Raw genomic sequence first — 23,122 nt, 5'->3', positions numbered from 1 at the left:
CTGGTTACAATTACAGACAAGCTTGAGTTAGTTAGGAAGGCTCATCTATAAACATTGCAACAGAATCCTGTTCATAGCTGGGTTGATACCAGCCAAATATCACAAATTTTGACAATGTTCACAGTTGATCTATTATTTCCAGTCTTCACTTTTACTTTACATGTTAGGAAGGGATGAATTCATATAGGGGAATGACTTTATGCATGCACACACTCATGATTCATAATATTTTTAGTGATTCATTATTTGGCATAAGAAAAAAGGGCTTATTTTCATCTTTATGGTTAATTAAATAACCTCTATCAGCAGCACATGAATGTATCAATCATTATCATTGTAATTGAAGCAACTTTGCATTTTTATGTTACCTTGGTTCTAAGTACTTTTACACCATGGTATTGACTCTTAAGTATAAAATCTAAGCATTTCTTGCACTGTTGTGAATCAAAATGTACACAACTTCAAGGTCACGTTTAAGTGGGATGACTTGAGCAGTAATATAGACACAGTAGCTGTTTTCAAATTGTGACTCCTGTACTGTTGGGATTTTTTTTACAGGCTCTATTAGTGGCATGTTAAGACACTTAACATTTTGGTTTCAAATAAATGCAGAAATCTTTGTTGCGTGTCTCTCCTAAGCACACACACTCACACCTCTCTACTTCTTTCTCCCACTGTGGCATGCTGTGAGTTTAAAGGAGAGGCTGCCTGATGGGTTCTTCACCCAACCCTAACCCTTTTTTAGAGGGGGGGTGCTAAGACAGTGAACAATGGTCAAACTGTTGAGCAGCGACTCAACTCGGCCTAGAGGATTTCCTCTTCAACTCTGGACCACCTAATAGTATATGACATGCTACATCATGACTAGAGGAGACATTCATTAAAAAAAACAAGTGCAAGTGAGGTACATTCACACAAATACTGGTTTTATCTCAGCTCAGAAAATCAGCGCTTTGGTGCGTTTGTTAAAAACTCTCAGTGTTATTTCAGAAATCAGGCAATAAATGAGACCCGGCTTCTTGCCCGTTTTTGATATCACTTAACAAAAATTAAGCTCTGCAATCAGCACTTTTTTGGGAGAGAGACATTTACACATACAGTCTTACCTTTTCTGCACACCACCATCTAACAGACGGTTTAACTTACACATGGATTCTCTTGCACCGTTTCCCCAGCTCAAATGCTTTTACATCATAAATCAGTAGTAAAAACATCTCTTTGTGTAGCAGCTCCACTCGTCACATGACTAGCTTTGACCTTCTCCATCAAATATCTCTCACCTCAGCCTACTGTAGCCTTTAGCAGTGCTGCTAACCAGACACAGATGGACATTTACAAGTGACAGCAGATGGAAAGAACTTCACACACTGAGTTGAGCCTCAGCACTGTATAGCCACATTTATGGTGCTGTGTTTCTAACAAGGTCTGTCTTAATCATTATCTGTCCTGCACAGTGAAAAACTCTCATTCCATCTTCATTTGTTTTTATGCAAAATAAAAAATATCAATGATGTAGCTAGAATGTACTGCTTGAGCATTGTTACTGGACAATATCTGATCACATGTCTTAAACTTGTCATCAAATATAAGCTAATACACTTTTTTAATTGAGTGGCATTTTACTGAAGTTGTCATGTTCTTAAAACATGTTCTTTATTAACGCATGAAAACTTTTAGACATAGTCATGCTCATTGTCTATCTTTTTCTCTCCTTTGCACCGTTCTAGAAACTCCACCTTCCCGAAACACACCCAGGATTGTCCTGCGGTGGGCAGACAGGGCTTAGGCCGGGGATAAGAGAAAGTGCTTGGTGGACAACACGGGCTAATTTGTAAAAGATACAGCGGCTGCATGGCTTTCCAAGGCACCGTGGGGGAACCAAAACATTCAGCAGTTGTCCAAACAGATTCCTCACTCCACTCTGCAGTGGACGACACAGCACTGCTATAATTTACACACACGCAAGCACACACATACACACACACAAATACACAGGCTCTCTCTATCCTTTGGCACAGGAATTTATTTAGCTTGGGGTGATTGCTGTGTCTGCAAGTTCTGAAGCCTTGTTAATGAATTTGAAACGGGGTCATGCCAGGATTGATGGGTGAGAAATATGTGTGTGTTTGTATGCGCACTTTGAAAAAGAGGGAAATTATGTGGGGAGCTATAATGAAATCACGCAAGCTAAGCACCTTTATTTCACTGAACAGAAAGATGCTATTTTGGCAAAGATTATGCACTGTGCTTGATCTGATCAATGCATAATCTGTGATACAGCTACAACAACATGACTGCTACTACATGCATCTAGGTAAGCCCGTGTGTATCTGCCTTTACATTCTCATGTGTTAAGTTTCACATGCATTCTGCTGTGAGGAAATAAGCAATAGGGGGCGCTTGCACACAGTAATGTGTGCAAGCATGTGTTCCAGTAGTGCTACCGCAACAACACAGAAAGCACACACAAACTGTTCATCTAAGCCTTCACTGATATGATCACAAATACAAATATTAATAGTAAATATCTTGGCTGAGTAATCATTTCAATATTCATCTTTCCTCTGATATCCCCTGAGTCTGCTGGGCACTAGCTGGGTCTGTGTTGCTCTGAGTATGAGAGCGTGACCACCACTGCCCTTCTCATATCTGTGTCCCATCGGCCTGTCTTATCACAGCACACACATACCGCAGCATTGCCTCCTGTGATTGTGTAAAAAGCCTGGGGCTTTATTTTCCACGTCACAGAGACAAGGAGAGGAAAAGTGAGTGTAGTTATTTGTGACAATACCAGGGTAAGCAGGCGCAGTGGTGCTTGGGAGATTCTGTTGTTATTGGGACAAAACAAATAAAGTGTCAGCCATTCAAAAGATGGCTGGGCTCAAGAGGGTCAGGCCAAGCTAATTCCTTTGGAAAACAATCAGCTGCCATCTCTTTTCTCTTCCTCTGCAGCTGTCTTGACTTTCTTGACACTGATAGACATTTTGAGGAACTCTAACAGTGGCTCTAAGGTCAAGGGCTACATTACTAGTGGAAATACACAATATATTACATGTCAAAAGGTTGAGTGTGAGAAGTAAGAAAAAGAAACATTTTCTATAACTTGTGGTCTAAAGTAATAGATTAATTTCTATTTCAATTGTCCAGATTTAGAGATATCAATTTCTGAAATTCAGCCCTTTATTTGTGATGATCACATCTTTAAAAAACGACAGCAGTGTGTTTAAGCAATGTATCAGTCTGCTTTGTGAAAGTTTTCAACACCTTTCTGCAAAAGAAATAACTTCTTAAAAATGCTTCTTAAGATTCTGTGTCATTTTCAGCACCTTGAGATCTTTGCACATATTTAAAAAAAGCATTTTTATTATGTTGACTGTGACTCTTCAATATATCCACCAACATTTGCTCAAACATTCAATGCCGGGTTTGGCAGCCAGCTTCTTCTTGGCCTATCTCATTGTTTAAGGGCAGCAGTCCAAACTGTTCTCATAACTTCCCACTGAACATCGGTCCTGTTACCATATGTTGAGACTGGAAATGGCTGCAATAGCAGGCTCAATACATAGGTCAGCCAGGATAACCCCCATATCCTGATTACTGACACTCCGTGCCCTCTGGAACATAGGCCAGCAATAAAATAGGCTTCAGTGAGCTGCTGTTAACCTGCCTGCATGGCTTGTTTAGCTGTCCTGGAGAGAAGCTGGAACTGTGAAGAGACATTAATCTACTACACAGTTTTTTTTTCTTTGTTTTTTAATAGTGGAATAGAGCTATGTGCTTGACTATTGACTAAAGACTCAACTACAAAAAAAAAAAAAAAAAAAAAAAAATCCATAAAAATCTTGCGAACAAAAGTCTGTATTCCTGAGTATAGAGATCAATAGAATCCAGAGCTTTTTGCCACCAATTTGTCTGAATGGTCTGAAAGAGTGAGAGAGATATACAAATTGCATGGAAGAGGAAAAAGGCTTTTAAATCTTCAGGTGATATAGCAGAGCGAGAGACCCCCCACATGTCAATGAATATCTCTTTTATTATTGTTATTGACCCATAAGCCATAAAGAGAGGCAGGGGCTCTGTTTTACTCAAACCACAGAATTATGTGGATATTAAAGGACAACACATTTACAGACACAGACAAACACACACACACACACAGTAGTTAATGTGACTACTCAAAATCAGAGCAGTATCAAACTCGCTTCAAAACTAATTTCAATTGAAATTGTTCTTCTGAAGCCAATCAAATCCTGCATAGGTGTATCCATACATTATACGATAAAAAAGAGGGAAACTTGAAATCTTCACACATGAAAAAAATAATGGAGAAAAATCATTAACTGTCCTATGTAATCATCAAAAATGACTTCAAACTAATAGTAGTACTGGAAGTGGTAATAATAGTGAGAATAATAGTCAGTCCCGATAAATGATAACTCATCTTCAATTTTACAGTCTGGTGAAGGAAAGATCTAGAAGATGGCAAGCTGGATAAACAGATGACAATTTAGTATTGCCAAGTTTTAGTTTTTTTTTTTTTTTTTTTCCACAACTAAGACAATGACCTAAGACTATTTCGCTAATCTGTTTGTGTTTTGTGTGTGTGTGTGTGTGTGTGTGTGTGTGTGTGTGTGTGTGTGTGTGTGTGTGTGTGTGTGGGTGTGTGTGTGTGTGTGTGAGAGTGCCTTTTTATGTGCGTGCACTGGGGGGGACACTTTGATAAATGGCCAGTTTATGGTGCTGTCACACTGAGGACGTCTATGGGGAAATACCTCCCCACAAGCACCAGTGTGTTTCCTCATGTCTGTGTGTGGGTGTGTTTATGTGTGGAGAGGGGTACAATGCTCTGGTCATCTGATTGCACGCTGTGGTCTGGCGCATGATTAATCAAACTGATTGGATGGGGCAAATATGGTTTGTAATAGCTCAAAAAAAGAGCGGGTCAGAAAGAGGGGATGGATTACTTTGTTGTACGTGAAGATGTGTGCATGGGGGTGTGGATGTTTGCACATGTGTGCCTGTGTTTGTGTGGAAAAGGTGCAGAGGTGTGCATGAAGGGGGAGCTGAAGTGAGACTGCTGTGTATTTGAGGGTCAGGGGTCAAATAAATGGAACATGAAAGACTAAAAACACAGTGCGGCGCTGCTGACACAGCCACAGCCCGGTTAATATCTCACAGGGGCTACACACTCACTGCAAGTACGCAGACTTCTGCTCGCGCACACTCACCTACAAACACATGTATCCCAGCGTGGTACAAAGCAACCTTTGAGTAATTGAGCTGTGCCATTGCAGCTTTGTAATCGCTGACGTGTCTTTACATAGCCTTTGTGCCTGAACAATAGAGTGCCGGGACTAAGTTGTCGCTGGTCACAAGAAAGGCGGAAGAGAGAGGGAGGGCAAGAACGAAAGAAAGAAAGATAGAAGGAGGGGGTGGAAGGCAAACAAGCAGCTCAGCCTGCATGTATGGGTGCCACCTGGTCTTAGATCAATGCACTGACACATAGGTCACTTTTAATATGCTTTGATCTGTGGCCTGAACTGTGTGTGTGCCGAGTGTTTGGGTGTGCCCTATCAAGCACATCTTGTTTTAGCATGACGATACGGTGTGTGATCTATTAAATTGTCCCCTTAATAGCCCCATCCTTCTTCCCTCATTATCTCTCTAACTGCCTCCCTGGAGACACAGAGAATGAGACAAAGATGGACTAACAAATTGAGACACAAAGACAAGGGAGCAGCTTTAGGTAGCTATCAATTAAATGTTAATTCTGTTCGTTTATTTACTATTTTAATGTAAATCAAATTCTTGGTTTGTGACTCTTACTATGAGAGGTGTATAGCTTGTTTTTTTTCCAGTTTCCAGAGAATGTTTGCTTTTCTGAAATGCAGCACTTACAACAGCACTCAAAATAAAAAGTAGTTCAGATAATTATCCTTCAACATTATAATGATTTTCCATAGCTACACAAATAAAAATCATTAATCACAGTCAATCTTACTTCTCTTAGCCTCACTTTCTTCTCACCTTGCATCATGCCACCCTCATCAATCATGTGCCCTATATGAGAAAAATAACTCCTAATTGTGAGGAAGAGGTTGTGGCACACAAGAGCATCCCAGGGTTTACTGATTCACTGCACCCAATCAGAAAGACATGAGGATAATGGCACACATTCTCTAGCTTTCTCTTTCATTTCCTTGTCTCTTTCTCTCTGTCCCTTTCTCTCATTAAATCTGTTCCACCCTTTAACCCTGTGGGCAGGTGCTACTGTAATTAGCCATTATTTGACTATCAAAAGTCAGGTTGATTAAATGGCTGCAAACCAGTGCGCAGAGCACTCTCCCTCTGAGCCCAGCCCCATAATTTCAAAAGCTTCTTGCAACCTGCTGAGGGCCTTTCAGGTCTGTGAGACGCAGCTTCCGACCGCTGGTAAGAGCCTGTTGCCGACGGTAATCAAAACTGATAATCTTACAGGAGAGAAAGGGGGAGGGGGTGTGGGTGGAGGAGAGAAAAGAGAGTGAGAGAAAGAAATGGTTGGGGGCTTTCGGGAGGTTGGAGCTCAAGCAGAGAGCCTTCCATTAGAAGAGTGTTGTGGCTCTGAGGGGGCCGGTGGCCAGCAAGCGGTGAAAAATGCTGCCTTCTTAAAGAAAGTGAATGGCATCTCTTTAGTGATTAGGAGCTGTAATAATGGGCACCCCTGCCTGTTAACCCTAAGTCCATTTTATTGCTAATTCATTTACCTGTTATTTCAGACATATTTGACAGGAGTCACCTGCTAAGAAGTCATGTTTGTCAGGCAGGTATGCCCATTAGCTGGGGATCTTAAATCAGCTTCACAATGGTGCTGGTAGGGGAGTAGAGACTGGGCTCGGTGTTAGCAGATAACACTGCACCACAGTTATCCTGACCAACATGGAAAATCTTTTCTGCTCCAAAAATAATTAGACTTCATCCCCGGAGCGTTTCTTAATTAATGCATGTTTTTTTTCTCCTCTTTCACCCCATTAAAAGTGGATTTTAAGCCAAGCTGATCAGCTTTTGTGCTTTGCGGTTAAAATCCAGTACACTCAGGAAAATATTACATCTGACCTGGTGCATTAAGAAAAAAAAAAAAACAGCTGATATAAAATGAGTTATATAAACATCCAATAATCTCTGTTCGTGTGGAATTAAATCAGATTTTTAGACTCAAAGAACTGATTCTGAATGTGGTACAGTTTCAATCACAGGCCGACCTTTAGCAATTTCATGATTGAATCTCTTTTCACTGAGCAAAGCCATTAATATCCACATAAATATTTGACTAGATATATTTTAGATAGGAATAAATCACATCATATTCATGTTATATTCCCCAAGGAGAGTTGGGGCAAAATAATCATTTTGACTTCCTGGTTAATGTTCTGGATAATTCTCCCTAAGGTAACACTCTCTGTGATAATACCCTCATATATGAGCATCTTGATCTGAAATGTCACAGCTGAAGAGCATGATGGGGTTGACTCCCAGCGTACCTTGGAGTGTGAAAAAACAAAATGGGGTTTAGGATACCAGACCACACAAGCACGACAAAATAAATAAATATATACACAGCTTTGATTGGATTATTACATTAAGCTATTGAATTTTTCCAGACAATAATCTCAATAATAATTCAGTGAAAAAAAAAGAAAGAAAAAGGGCATTTCACAACCCAAACGTTGTCTATAAGGGTTCATATCAGCAGTGTGTTGGTCACGCTCCGAGACTACTGCAAACTTTCCATCAGTTTCTGTGCTGTTAGCTGAATAAAAGGATTATCCAGAATGAATTAGCACAAAGACATAGAACAGAAAACCCCTCTCTTGGGATGATGCTGTGTGTGTGTTTGATCCCCTCTTATTGCAGGCCTCTCCAGGGATCCCCCACTCTTTCTAATCATTGTTTCTCTAACAGATAATTCTCCATGTCCTCGTGCGTGTCTGTGTGTGAGCTTATGTACACGTTAATTAGCACTGTGCTGGCTGAGTGTGCTCTTTCTTGTAATCACTTAATTAGGGGTGACGGCCCCGATGCTTGTTTACTCAATTAGCCATCCTCTTTAATTATCTGATTCACAGCGAGTCAACTGTCCTTGTTAGCAAGCAATGCAAAGAGGTGATGCACTATGTCTGTGCAAGTATCTTTTTTCTGTTTTTTTAAAACTGTATGTGTCCTTCCACTTGTGCAAAGGTTATGAACATGAAATTGTACAAGGATCTACGTGACAGTGAAAAATCAAATGTTTAAAAGAGAAGCTACTGGAATAGCTTGTGGGACATTTTCTTCTTAAGACAAGACTCACACTCACAAACATATATTTTATCAAACACTAGGCCATGCTCACAGACCGCATATGAGTACTGAGCCACATGCCTGGGATTATCATCATTCTGAGTCCCTGAGATTCAGTCTTTTATGATAAAATCATCAAAAAAAAAACGAAAGAAAAAAAGAAAGAAAGAAAGTGAAATCTCATGGTGAGTATGATTGATGGTTGCTTTAAATGGAGGCGTCCAGGGCCGACTCTATTGTTTCTCCTGACCGGCCTCGGCATCTCCTCCACCACCTCCACCCCCCCGACTACTTCATGTGGATTAAGGCCTGCCGTTTATTTAACAGTTCATTTGAGCGAAGGGGCGACCAAGGTGAAGCCGGTGGGAGGCAAGAGGGGTTGGCAGGGTGTCTGTGCTGTGCCGTGGCAGGACGTCCCTTGTGGGACAGTGCCAGGCTGCGCTGCGGGGAGACGAGACAGGGCCTCCCCAGTGGACTAATGCCCTGTAATGAAGATTAAGACTCAGTCAAAGACCATACTGTTCAGCTGAGATTGGAAGGAAGGATTGAGGGATGAAAGGAGGGAGAAAGGGAAGGAAGTGAGGATAAAGCATAAACTACGGGTAGAGTGGACAGAAACCCTGGATCTCAGAATATGTTTCAGGGGAGACTATCCAAATTTGCAGCAACTGGTAGAGATACTATGAAATACAGTTGAAAAAAAAAACTAAATACAAAAGCCAACACTTAATTGTTCTTGCTGCCGTTTAGTCTGTTCTTAGTCAAGACTTCTGAGACAGCTTCAGTAAATATTCCACTCAATGCATTACAAGCTGTTCATGGTTGCCTGTTCAAATATTATAGAAGCCAAAAATGTATATATAAAAAAAAGATCTGTGGTATTAAAAGATGCTATTAAATTATTAAAATTGAGGCTAGAAAAACAAACACATGCAATGAAATATGATTTTAGCAATTCAGCTTAATACTAATTTCATCTGTCAAAAATAATATAGAAAGCATTGACTTCCTTCACCAGTCACATTGTTAGTTGGTAAACAATGAGCTAAAAGCTGCAGAACTCTTAAAACCCCTTCAGCATATGTTCTTATTCAGTTAGCTATCAATTTTATATGACATTTGGTGGAAAATACATATCTTAAAGTAAAAAAAGTGTCTATGTTTTGTGCCATATTTATGTAAATTTGTGACTTCCAGTTTTATTTTCACAAGAAAATTACAACTATGTAGGTTTTTTTTTTTTTTTTTTTTTTTTAATTTAAATGTTGTTTTAAATGTAGTAAATATTGTTTTCATCCTCTTGTCATTACAATACTTGCTTGTTATTTGGATCCCCGTTTGATGTTCATAAATGATAAACATATTTTTTTGGTTAAATAATAGCTGTTGCTATGGGATCTTGAAGAGGACCACATGGAGGTCATTGATAGACTGAGCACTTTTTTTTTCTCTCTGTGATTCCAAATATTTTTGGCTTCACTAAAATTAGCTGACAAATTTTAAAAAGACAAACAAAACAGTTCATTTTCTAGCCAAACTGGGACTGATCAAACACACACAGAGACTCGTTCGCAAAATGAAGGCAGTTTACCAGAGCAGTCTCAACACACGGCATGCTTCACTTACCACTCTATGGCTAAAAGCTCCCCTAAGACCTGTTATACACAGACACACTCCCACTGTCTCTGCCATCTCCTCATCCTTCACCCCAACTTCTTTTGCTCCTCTCCTTTCCATCTTTTTTTCTAAGTAATTTTTCAAATGTTTTTTCTATTTCCAAAATATTAAAGTAAAGGTAAAATGATGTGTGGACACAGGGATGGATGGATGGATGGATGGATGGATGGGTGGATGGATGGATGGATGGATGGATGGATGGATGGATGGATGGATGGTGAGTGGCTATAGAGAGAGGGATCTTTTTTCACATGACCTTGTGTTGACGGGGCCAGCCTCTTTCCCCCACTCTCTGTCTCTCTTCCCCAGACGGGCTGTGTCTGTGACCGGGTTGGCAGTTCTTGCCTCTCTTGGGCATTTTGGCATTCCTCCCTGTCGTGCCCCCCCCTCATCCCCCTGCCTCCGGCTGTCTCTTGCCCTCTGAGTGTTTCCATCTTTACTGACATGCTCTTTTACTTTAACTCAATTATTTGTCTATCCATGGACATTGTGTTGCATGAATACCTCACCACTTCTCACATAATAGCATAACAAAACTGAAGAAAGTTACATGATATAAAACATAAAAGCCTAACAACCTGTGAAATACTCTGAGTGGCACAAACTGTTAAGATTTAAACAACCGGAACACTAAAATTTACTTGTGTGCCTGCAGTCTATTGTGTGAAAAGACATTTCACAAACACACACACACACACACACACACTTCCCATCCTGTCATGTAAAGTATCAAATTCTCCTGGCTGTTCTCATGGGCAAAAGAACCTTTATCTCCCTCTTCTGACACGTTAAAATATTTTTAAGGCACAGGACCACACAACTCTCACCCTCCCACTTGCAGTCTACATCTCTGTGGCAACGTTACGTGGATTATCATGTTATTATTGCCGATGCTTGACCAGCCGGCCTCTGTGTTCACTCTCTGCCTTAATGAACTTGCAGCTTTCTTGACAGACAAGACATAGCGTGTGTCTATGTGTGTATGTGTGTGTATGTGTGTTTACATCAGTGTTTTGGGGTTCATTTGGAAGCATGAGAGCAGCAAATGTCCTTAAAAACACAGAAAGATTAACGTAATTCTCAAATATGTGGCTATTTCAGCAATGACAGACGAAGCTATGAAATGTCAAGTGACTGTTGTTTCATAGTAATGTTTTTTTTTTATTATTATTAAACAGTTTAAGAAATTATCTAAAGAACTTTCTTTCCTTTTTTTTTTTCTTTTTTTCTAGTGGTCTAAAGAAGATGTCAGAGGCTGCATCACGATTAAGTTCAGGGAAGGAAGTAAAGGAGCACTCAATCTTTGGCTGCTGTAATTCATTCCAGTAGTGCTGAAGTGTTGAAAAGGTGAATTTTGTGCACTACTGACTGCAGATCTTTAAAGTCGCCATGTCATGATCTCTTTATGCTACTGTTTGTGTGACTTTTCAATGGATTTGATTGATAGGGAAATCAATCACCACCCCTCCCCTCCAAAAAAAAAAAAAAAAAAAAAAAAAGTATGATGATGTAGGTGATACAGAGGGTGTTGCTGCGCAAATAAACACAAAAGTTGAGGTGTTTCAAGAGGAAGTCAGATTTTTTAGAAGCGTAATTACGAAAAAAATAATTTGGAAACAATAGAAATGTTCTCACATAGATAGTCCAAAACAAATGTGTGGAAGTAAATGTGTGTGTGCATATGTGTGAGGAACCTCATATGACAGCCCCCTCAACTGTCAGACTATTGACCTCCTTCTTTTGTTGGGTGACCCCAGAGAATGTGGTGGGAATGACCACTGAGAGAGAGATTATGAAGAGACAAAGACTGCAAGAGTGAATGAGAGAAGATAGAAGGAGTGAAAGGCAGAAGGAAAGAAAGAAGGATAGAGTGAAAGAGGGATGGGGTCATGGAGCCAGCTGATGTGAAAGTGCCTCTGATCACCTCGTGCTTCTCCTCAACCCCCTCGCTCTGTCTCTTTCTATCTGTTTCACTCTTTCTTTCTTTTCGTTCCCACTTGAATTCCTCTCCCAGCGCTTCACTCCGCCGTGACGTTGGCTTTTGATCGACGATAACAACGGAGATGCGTCAGCCGAGGCCCACACACACATATGCTGGACGCGCACACGAGTTTCGAGTGCCATTGCAAGTTAAAAGTGGCACTCAAGAGAGCATGAACACACACAAATGCATGAGCACTGCTACACACAGGGGAGGCCTTTGACTGAAAGCTCCTCACAAGACATAATGACAGCATTCTGCAGTAACCATAGTTGGGACAGTTCCCACAGACAAGACAGATGGAGAAAGAGAAAGACCATTTCTTTCTGTCTTCACCTCTCCTCCTACTCCCCACCTCCTCTCCAACAGCCCTTACTTTGTTTGAACCATGTGACCTACCATGATTCAATGCCATTGGCTAACAAGGTCAGGATGTATTAATTTTCTAATGTAACACAGAAAAATTAAATGAAAACTTCAACAAAAATATCCATTTTCAATATTAGACTCTTCATTTCTTTAGGTCTGAATTTTGCATCGGATAAATGTAAACAATTCTCAGTCTTCTCCAGCAGCAGCACTGGTGGAAAGTCGATACAGAAGCAATGAGTTGCTCAATATGATACTTCAGTTGGAACATTGGAGCTGTGTGGATGTTTGTCATAAGACCAAAGTGAAATATACTGTTTGCTGTGTGCATATTTTGAGTATGTGTAACAAAATATGTTAGCAGAAAAAATATGAAAATGCTTTGACAAGTTTAGATATTTTTGTTAGTGACATCCATCCATCATGTCCAAAGCAGCAAGTTACAAAGTTTTAAATTAGCCTTGGACCACACTCGATTCTTCAACATCACACAGATACATTGTGGAACCTCAGTGTCTCCTCTGACCCCCCCCCCCATCCTTAACTTCATGAATTTTAAGGTGATCATCTGCATCATGATTGCAGCAAATCTGTGCTGTAGTTGTAGCAATACTTAGATGTAGTTGTGAACTTTGACCTATAAGCAAGTCATGGTCTGCACCACCACAATGAAAACATGTCACTCAGAGCCCGTTGAAACATAAGAAAAAGAGACCCATATCATCATTAAGTCATCTCAGGGCAGAGCAAAAACCACAAATATTATTCCTACCCCCCCTCTCTCCTTCACACACATACACTTTTCTCCCCCTACTTTTCTATAGATGGCAGAGAAGACAGGATGATTGGAGCTGCAGTATGTTTGCGCACTTCCTGAGAATGACAAGAAGATTTTTCGGTACTTCCTGATCACATGTTTTTGCTTTCTATCTTAATATAATGTGAAGTTAATATTCTTTATCTATCTATCTTTCTACAAATGTCCAGAACACTGAACAGGTAGACGAAAAACTTTCCAGAAGACTTTTGGCTCAACAGGAACCTTTCACCTGCAAAGCAGTTTTTTTTAAGCAGGTTAAAAAAAATTATAAATCACAGCAATGTTACAAAAGCTTAAAACTGAGGAGCAGCAGTTACTAAATCTTTTAAAATCTAGGTTGATAAAGAACTAAACAGATCAGTGAAGCCAATCTTTTTTAAAGTACTAAATCTACAATCAGTCCATGCAGTTACAGTATCTACAGTGTGACATACTAACAAAGAAATCAAACATGATAGAGATGTTCTTGTAAAACACATCAGGTCTGTCAGGTTTGTATATTTGTGACCATGTTTGTGTGTGTGTGTGTGTGTGTACATGTATGACACACAAATGGAGAGAGACACCCCTGTAACCAGCGGGTATTTGTGACACACAGCGTTATGAAAAATGACTTGCCCCCGTGGCACACTGGGGTGGCAGTGATTATAATATCCAGATAATCATTTCATACAAATTATCATAATTATCAATCAATCATGAGCCTATTTAAGAAGGGGTATGAAGGGGGAGGGTGATGCTGTTGGCAGAGGGTAAACCATGGCCTGGAGCACTGGATCACTTCTGTGACTGGTGAAGCTCCCTCTGTCCACATAATAGCCCTCATACATTTAGGGCCATTTAGCATGTGTATTTAGAGACTCATTCCTCGACTTGATTTGGGGGGGGGGGGTACTATATGCCTGTGCACACACCCATAGATTCATGACTGCAGCTGACCCCCATTTGGCTTCCCAGTCTTCAACATGAACTGGGAAAAACCTATTTATAGGTTACTTATCAACCCCTGTCATATCCCCATTTACAAGTATTGTCACATCTACTGTACGGATTTGCTGCAAATTTTGCATCATGATGCAGTTGATCACATTCAAGTGCTTGAGGTTATAGAGAGGTGCCTAATGGCATGCATCACTACAACAAATGCATTGGAGAAAAAGAACACATGCTCACCTTCAGTCAGACAAATCAAAGAGGAGGAGAGCAACAAACAGAGTAAGAGGACTTGATCGTCTTAAAGAGATATTCCTGTATCTTTTCACAGCAAATCCCCAGTGAAAAGCAGCATGAATTGATTCAGTCTCAGTAGTATTGAGAGGTGAATGAATGGGCCTTGAAGAGAGACAGAGGAATTGAGAGAGAAGCAGAGATAGAAGGAGATAGATAGATAGCAGCTTTCAGGGGAGAGATGATCGTCTTGGGAAAAAAGCAATCAGTGCTCATTGATTTTCTCTGCTGGTTGAATGGAGGGTGTCTATCTGGAAGTCATTATCTGCCATCTGATCTGCTGGAGTGTTTACACACATTGGCATGGACAGCAGCGCTCCTCTGAAGATGAGGATTAACACACACAGACAAACACACACACATACACAAACCCACAGAGCAAGACTCTTCTTTTTCTCAGCCATGTATCTAGCTACAACGCTTAAATCCAAGAAATCCAAAAGGTAACTCAAGTCCTCCGATACCGTATTAACTTCTACACACACACACAAATACAAACACACATATAGACTTAAGTGGATGTTCTGTGTGTGAAGGAGAATATACATAAGCAGGGCCTAGACAGCTAAACAGACAGATAGTCCTGTTTTGTATGGCCAGACCAGACGAAATCAAACAATCCCTGATCCTATCACTAATAGCCACAGATAGCAATCTATAGCTACAACAACACCATCCTGTCTGCTGGGAAACAGGGAGGGATGAAATAAGTAAAAGAAGATGGAGGAAGTAAGCAGAGGAGATTCAGATAACAGGTCTTTTTATTTTCGGTGTGTGTGTAGTGTGAAGATGCGTGAGATTTTGTGTTGCATGTGTGTAAGCCAATATGGCTCAGAAAGCACAGGATATGAACTCAGGTTTTTAAACTTCACACATGCAAACACACATACATGTGCACACACACATATAGTTCAGGGGCAGCTCTGAGCAGCTCTCAGTAAAGAGGCTGGAGAAGCTACAATAATATCTTTGCTTCCATTTTATCCCCTTCCTTATCCCTGACTCTAACAGTGCCTCCTATTTGCTTTTACACTCCTGTCAGACTGACACAGCAATGCCCTTTACAGACATGGCATAGATACCATTGCTGCCTTTATAAATCTGTGAAAGCAGTGACATTCAGTCACTCTGGCATTGTGCACTTTTACATGAATGTTTTTCAGTTTTATTCAGATATCCGAAACAAATTTCCTAGATAAAGTGAAAGTGAACACCACAAAAATATTTGTCTGAGACCATTTATACCTAACCTAACAATATTGGAATGCTTTTTGTATTTGTGTTTAATGGTATAAAACCCATCAGAAGGAGAATGAAGTAGTTTAAAATTATAACTTTTCAACATCTTAAGCTGGTGTGATATGTTTAACATAGGTTTTTTAAGCTTTATAAATCATTATCTTTAATTGGGCTCACTCTGCAACCACCTCTTTTCTGTGTGCCAACAGAGAAGAGTCTGTAAACCAACTGCAGATAAGAACAAAAAACAGTAAAGTATTTTTTGTCTTTTTTTCCCCATCTTTTTCCTTTATGGATTAGGTGCTGTTAAAAAACATACTTAACCACAGCACCTCAAAGATATCCTTTGAGCAGGATAACATATAAAGCACTGGATTTCATTCATTTAACAAAGCAATACTGCATGCAGCATTCTTCCTAAAAACAAATCATGCACCCTGTGTGTTCATCTGGGGACAGTTTAAACGTTTGTTGTGTTTGTGACTTTTACAGGAGCATACCTCTTTAGTTGCTGTTAGATTAAACAAAAGAAAGGACTTGTGCAAAAACCTTTATGTTGTCATTCAAATAAATATTAAAAAAGGAGAACCTAATAAATCTGAAATATCACTTGTTTTTCTTATATAATCTTCTGCAATGTGTTATAAAACATATTTTATTATAAAAATAAATTACTATACTACTAACATGACCCAATAAAAGAAGCCACACTGAATCCTCTAGTCATCTCATCCATCCATATATACACTCCTTCCAATTTCCTGCAGTAGCTGCCAGATGGAAATGAATCTTTAATTCTTTATTGTTAGATATTTCTCTCAACATTAAAATATAACTTATGCAACATATACATCATGTAACTATATATACATGTATATATATATATATATATATATATATACACACACACACACATATACATATGTGCATATAAAAGCATAACAACAGATCCCTTTACTGTAAAGCAGAGCAACAAATAAGAGTGGTTAGGATGTGGTAACACTGAGCCAGTTTATTTAAAAGCTACAGCTCAATTAACATTGTGCCTTAATCAAGTGTAGTGATGGTAATGAAATGATGGAGGGAGGAGAAGCCAGTGTTTTTGTGTGTGTGCATGCCCTTGCCTGTGTTTTTGTATGACTGCATGTGGATGAATGAGTCATGTCATAAGGAATGGCTCATGCATAATTTCATTCATATTCATAACAGGCATGTGGTCTGCAACCGCCCGACGAGGGCCCACCACAACTCACACTCCGCATAATGAGATGTAGCCAGTTTGTTTCTGTGTGTGTGTAAAGATTTTATGTAGAACAGGTATGCATAATGTACATCTGTGTTTTGTCATCTGTATAAACCAGTCACACTCAGGTTGTGTGTGTACACACAGCAACTAAAAGCACTTGTAAGTGTGCAAGATTGTGCGTATATGTGTGTGAGAAAGAGAAAGAGAATGTGCATGCGTCTCATGTGGAAGGTGGTTAGGTAGTTTATAAAACCAAGTAGGTTTTTCCACATTGTACGAACATGTGGGGAACTCAGAACAGCCCAAACCACTTGCGGTCAGCTCTTAAAATAAGCTCATTGACTAATGTAGGATTTCAGATCAACCAAGAAGTCAGTGATTTACATGCTGGTCTGCCTGTTTATGGAAGGTGCAGCAACAAGACCTTTGACCCTTAAATGCAAATGAGCAAATTTATATGATTTTGTTTTTCTAAAAGCAAGACTGTTCATAACTGTAAATTACTCCAAGAGGGATTATATGTGTAATACCCTTTGGTAAGTTTGCCCACAAGGCTTCTTTATAGTTCAGCCATGTTGTAATGTTTCACACTGCTTGTACTAAAGAAGGCTGTCTCGTACAAATACAGTAAGTAGTCCTGTTTCAACCACCTGTCAAGCAAGATTAGACAAAACTTTAAAAAGCACTATCTTGAAAAGTGTTTAAATTCTTGAATGGTGATGAATACTGTGATTACTGCCAAACAGATTCAATAAATATATTTATAAAAAGTACATCATAACAGGTGGGTTGGCTGGTTCTGGTATCAAACCATAAAGCCAGATTTTATTGCTCCTTTTTGATCAAATTTGATCACTCTATTTCTAACCGTTGTGATCCCCCCACCTTCAGCCCTCACTGACTTTGAGCTGGGGCTGTGCCTGGATGGCTTCGGCTGTTCTCAGTGTTCCCTCTCCAGCAGCCATTGTTCTTTCATGGACCATTAGATGGACATGAACTCTCTTGCCGTTTTGTCTTGACCTGGTGACACTGGCCGTAAAAACAAACTGCCCAGCCTCTTCAATAAATTTATCACCTCATAAAGTGGTCAGTGACTGGTCAATGAGTCGTGTCTGTCACAGTGTGAGGGAAGAGAGGGCTTCCTAGATTGCAGATCATTGTTTGTTGTCTCTCTTAGGCTTAGTAGTTACTGCAAACCTTGCTACTAGATTGAACATAAAAATGTTTACATATTCCTTTAAGCCTGACCACACAAAGACTCTGCTGCTGGTTAAAACTAAACAAAACTGTCTATTCCATCAGTAAAGGCAAAGGCAATGCAGGGTTTACATTTAAAGTAAATCAAAATCTTAGTCAGATGAGCAATTTGGTGCTTAAGTATGTCTGTTTACATGAAGAAAATAGTTTTACCCACACAGGTAGACATATCTGTGATGTAAAAGAACAATGTGGCAGCTGTGAAGAAAGGGTTTGTGAAGTAGTATAAAGATATCCTACCTTTTTGATGCAGCTGTCAGGAGAGTCATCTTCATGGTCATTCATCATCTGCTGAGGGATCACAAAAACAAAACCATAAATAAATATTTCTAAAATGCTTTATGGCACCAAAATCAAATCATTATCTAAAAAATCTAAACGTCTTTAATGACTCATTAAAGGGCCTCAGTCTTGTGTTGTGACCGTCACTGCTTGATGACAAGAGCACAGGGTGTCTACAGTTCATCACACACACACCCTTTGGGCTACAAATATGACCAGAGGGACATAATAATGGACTGCGGGGTCACAAAAACACAACCAGAAGCTAACATAACACTCCATACATTCAGATGAATGAATGCCCCACATTTGACGTTAATTCTCCGCTTCAGCGTTGCAGGAAATTTCACTGAAAGTGTGTGCATGTGTGTGTCAGTGAGTGTGCGTATAATTAAGCCTTCAAGCAAAATTTACTGGGGGCAGATGGGTGGTAGAATGCTCCCAGTGTCTGCCAGAGGAAATAGAGGAAGTGGGTGTATGATGCAGCCCTGCTGCAGTGAGAGGGTATTTCACACAGATCAGTAACCCAGAGTCTCTCTTCATCTGCCTGTCTCTTTCTCTTCCTTACTGAAGCCCATTGAGGATCAAAGAAGAGATGTTTTCAGAGCCGTATTAAGGTGGGGTGGGGAATCAGCATACTGAGTTTAGGTAAAAATTATGCCCATAAAATTTCTCCAAGCACAGACACAGAGCAAGTCTGAGCCTTCCTTTTCCTGAGCCCTATCCTCCCCATCTGCCCTTTTACAGTAGGTGTGTTGTATGGACGTTGTGACAAGACTGGCAGCCTTTATATCAGGGTTGACACATTAAAGTTAGTATTTCCTCAACCAATGTGGTCTGCCATGATTGGGAAAAGAGACATTTATCTGTTGTGGAATCTTTCATGGAAACTGTGGGGCTATTCTTTGAAATCTGGCATACAGGGACTTCTTTTATGCACCTTTCCGTGCAAAGCCTCAATTCGCAGGAAGTGATTATGAATTGTGTGTATGATTTTAAGATTGTGTATACTCCCATGTGTCTCTAGATTAATGTGTTTGTAAGTTTGTCCAGTTTTTCACAGAAAAGAAAAAAAAATATTTATCTAAAAACACAGTAACTGACAGCAGCCTTTTCTCCCTTTACTTAACAGTGAACCAGATGGGCCTCATGCACATGAATGTGCCATACCCCATAGTTTCCTACATTAAGCTGTCAAAGGATGTGTTTCTAGGCCTCACCAAATGGTTGTAATTACACCACAGATACTTACATCTATTTACTGTACATCTAAAGCTTTACAGATGCATCCTGTACGTTAAAACAGTTTCAAACAAAGAAACAACATGTTACCAAATCTGTCAAACTCTTTTCACTTTAGCTCTCCTGTTTTCAAAATGTTCATATACATTGTTCAAGCAGAACACCTCATGAAAGTTTAGTCATGTTGATTTGCAAAGCTATAATGGATGCAATACTTGATGAATAAACAAATGACCTATGACTGCTTTAGAGTGTCAGAGACTCACTGTCTGCATTTTATGTTAGTTATTTGTTGCATTTAGTTTAGTTTATCAATAACTAAATTTCTTGGCCTGTCTGAATGCTCTTGCTTGGGTGTATGTATGTGAAATTGCCCCTGTACTGGTTTAAATGGAAAAAAGGACATTAATAGATTTTAATTTAGATTTGAAATTTACTCTGTGTTTTATATCCTAGTTCATTTTGCAGAGTGCACAGTATAATTGCTCAACTGCTTAAAAGGATTTCTTCATGACAATTTACTAGAAAGAAAGATAAATTAGGTTAATACGCCTGCTCTGTGAGTAAAAAATGTGCTCATGAACATGGGGAATACCACTGACAGTAAAATAGAGTGTTTAGGAGAGAGGGGTTGGTGTGGGGGAGGGTGGGCTCCCGTTTCTTGTAATGCACCAAGCCAGCTGCAACAGTTTACAAAACCAACAGCTTGGCTGGGTCATCTAAAATGCTACCAGGCGCTCAACAACTACAGGACAATTTCTGGACTTTTCCCCTGCTCTGCTCAGCTACATGCCAAGTGTAAATATGTGTGTGTATCAAATTGTGCAAGAGTAACCTAAAACTCTAGAAGACATGCAAGCAGACATGAGTGGTTTTAACTGATGCCTTAATGTGTTTCAGCTTTAGGTGGGGGGTCGGGTCTGTATGGGTGCTCCAGTTTTAGGACTAGAAACACTGAACTCATTGTCAGAAATACACTAATTATAAAGCTTATTGCCTTTGAATTGAATGTATTTCTAACTATAATGTTTGCCAACTGAAATATGAACAAATGAGTTTCATTTGTTGGAAGTTCAATTTAAAAACTGGTGGGCAACCTGAGTTTTTTTTTCCTGGGGAATGTGCAATAATGACAATAACATTTAAGCAAAGGCAGGTGGAGATGCTCTTTCGGCACTGACTTACTGTTATTACATACAGACTCACGTGCCAGACGAACACAAACACAGAATATTCTAACCTCACAGCAGAACCCCACCAAACAAATAAATAAGCTATTAATTAGGGAAGGAAAATGTGATTAGCCACTGACTGAGGGAGCTATGATTTATTGCACGTGTCACCGTCATCTCAAAGTGACTTTTCCTTCAGGGTGGTGAGACAGGTCCAAATACAGACTGGCCTATGTTGAGAGGGATAGATTTTCCACTATACAGAAAAAGGTAAAATTGTCCATTTGTTCCATATCTAGCCTGCAATATGCTGACATGTCAATATGTCTTATGGAAAAGAGAAAACACTGAAGTGAGGGTAATTAGACAGTGTGTAAATGTGTGTCTGGGCACATAAACTTCTTTCTCTGGCCCATATGACCTCAAACATAAACAAATTCAGTCGTGGCTTGATGAAAGTGCAGCCACCTGCAGAATCCTTCCACCAAGAGCTGTCCAGGCCCTCATTAGGAATATACGTAACGGTGTGTGCTGGGGCATGTGATACTACATATGTGTCTATGTGTGAATGTCTCATGATGTCTTGGTGTGTGCTTTTATTCTGGGCAGGAGGCAGGGAAAACCCCACCATTGTTAGTGTTTCATAGCACAGATTTTGTTATTGGACAGATCAGAAGTTTTTTAACACCACTTTAGCACCATTCCAATTGACATGCAATGATGACCAAGCAGACAAAAGAAAACAGAACATGGGTAGAGAGAGTCAGTGAGCAGACTGCCTTGCTGTTTTTACAAGATCGGTCAAAGCCTAAAACACAGGACAGAGGGAAATCAGTCTGAGTTTATTTCTAGAGCTTTTTTGATATGAAAAAACAACAGAAATGCCCCAAGAGGGGTTTTCACTCAAGGCCCATTAAACACATGTGGTGCTTTTGCACGCACAGCTAAAGTCAGTCCTTGAAAGAATGAACCAAACAGTAATCTTCCAGTCACACAGTTCACCATAAGAAGGTTGAGTAAGTAGCCGTAGCAACCACAGTAGAGGAGGACGTTCCAGGTTGCTCATCATCATCCACTGGAGTGAGGAGAAGAAGAGGGCCCCACTTGGAGGTTTGCATCGTAGGAAAATGTTAGCATTCTGTTGCCAAAAACAATTCTGCTCAACTCTGGATAATGTGAGGCAATACAGCAACATGGGCCCAACGGATGGCTGTGGATGTCACAAAGCCACAAGTTTCCAAAAAGAACCAGCAGCAAACAAACCTCAGGACTTTTTGAACCAGAGCCCTGACTGACAACCCATTGGCTGCAAGAGCCACACCAAGAAAGCCACAAATTGAAAGTTTTGCTAAGCATTTATTGGGAACTTTTGCAGCTCCTTGGCACACTGACAGAACTTCATTGTGGTGGCAATGTCCTGGATGGGTTATTGATCTTTCTGACATACAGATGGGAGAGGAAGCGATCTTTCACTGTGGGTCATGTTGAATAATAAACTGCAGCGAAAGTGAATTTGTATCAAAGAGCAATAGAGTAAAAGAAAGATTTAAATTTAAAGAGGAGATTCTGTTTCTCATTGCTGCAGACTTTAAAATATGAGGTAACCATCGTGTCAAACATGATCTCAACAAATGGATCTGACTCCTCTGTCTCTGAAGATATTGGCAAATCTGATTGGAACACTTTCCAATCAATGAAACAACATCACTACCCCAAAAAAGGAAGAAAAATAAGAGGGGGAATACGTCTCCAGTGTGTTTTCTCTATAGTCTTGCTATCACTTGAAATCCCTGATAACAAACCTTTTACGATTTCTTGCCAGAGACTGCTTGACTAGGGAAACAATCCAGTCTGTTTTTTAGCACCAAGTCAGATAGTGCCTGCTTGTGCCTCTACGTCTTTCTCTGGCTTGTCCTTTAAAAGGGTGTAAAAAGCAGCTATTTCTGGACTTCCCTGAGATAGAGCCTTTGACAACTGACCCAAAACAAGACCAGGACTATGACTTCTTAAAAACATGCCTTAACAATGAGGTTGCAGTGCTTAAGTAAAGAAGTAAGAAGACTAAAGCAGGAGTACAAGGAAACAGGTCTGAAATTTGCACCACTAAATACCAGGAAGCTGGGCGTACATCGGTCAGAATATATTTATGATGACTTTAATGGGTGGAAGACTTGAGTTGCTTTGGCCAAGGCAAACATTAAGGGTATTGCTGATAGGAAATTTTCGCTTGCTCCCCATAATTATTAATAAATATTCAGTGATTGCCCATTGTTATCTAACCCCATTAATGCTTA

General features: G+C 39.9%; 1 protein-coding gene across 8 annotated transcripts in view; it reads right to left on the bottom strand.

Annotated features, from left to right (window-relative positions):
* Positions 1 to 23,122, bottom strand: part of prdm16 (PR domain containing 16) — a 173,015-nt gene that overhangs the window by 59,586 nt on the left and 90,307 nt on the right. For all 8 annotated transcript variants that reach the window (XM_042003683.1, XM_042003687.1, XM_042003684.1 and 5 more), the window contains exon 3: positions 18,373 to 18,423. In XM_042003683.1, the coding sequence (XP_041859617.1) occupies positions 18,373 to 18,423 (51 nt within the window). The remainder of the gene's footprint in view (positions 1 to 18,372; positions 18,424 to 23,122) is intronic.

This window comes from Melanotaenia boesemani, chromosome 13 (genome assembly GCF_017639745.1).
Source record: "Melanotaenia boesemani isolate fMelBoe1 chromosome 13, fMelBoe1.pri, whole genome shotgun sequence".
Taxonomy (NCBI): domain Eukaryota; kingdom Metazoa; phylum Chordata; class Actinopteri; order Atheriniformes; family Melanotaeniidae; genus Melanotaenia; species Melanotaenia boesemani.
Note: the sequence above shows the minus strand (reverse complement) of the source record. Positions and strands in the feature narration are given on the sequence as shown.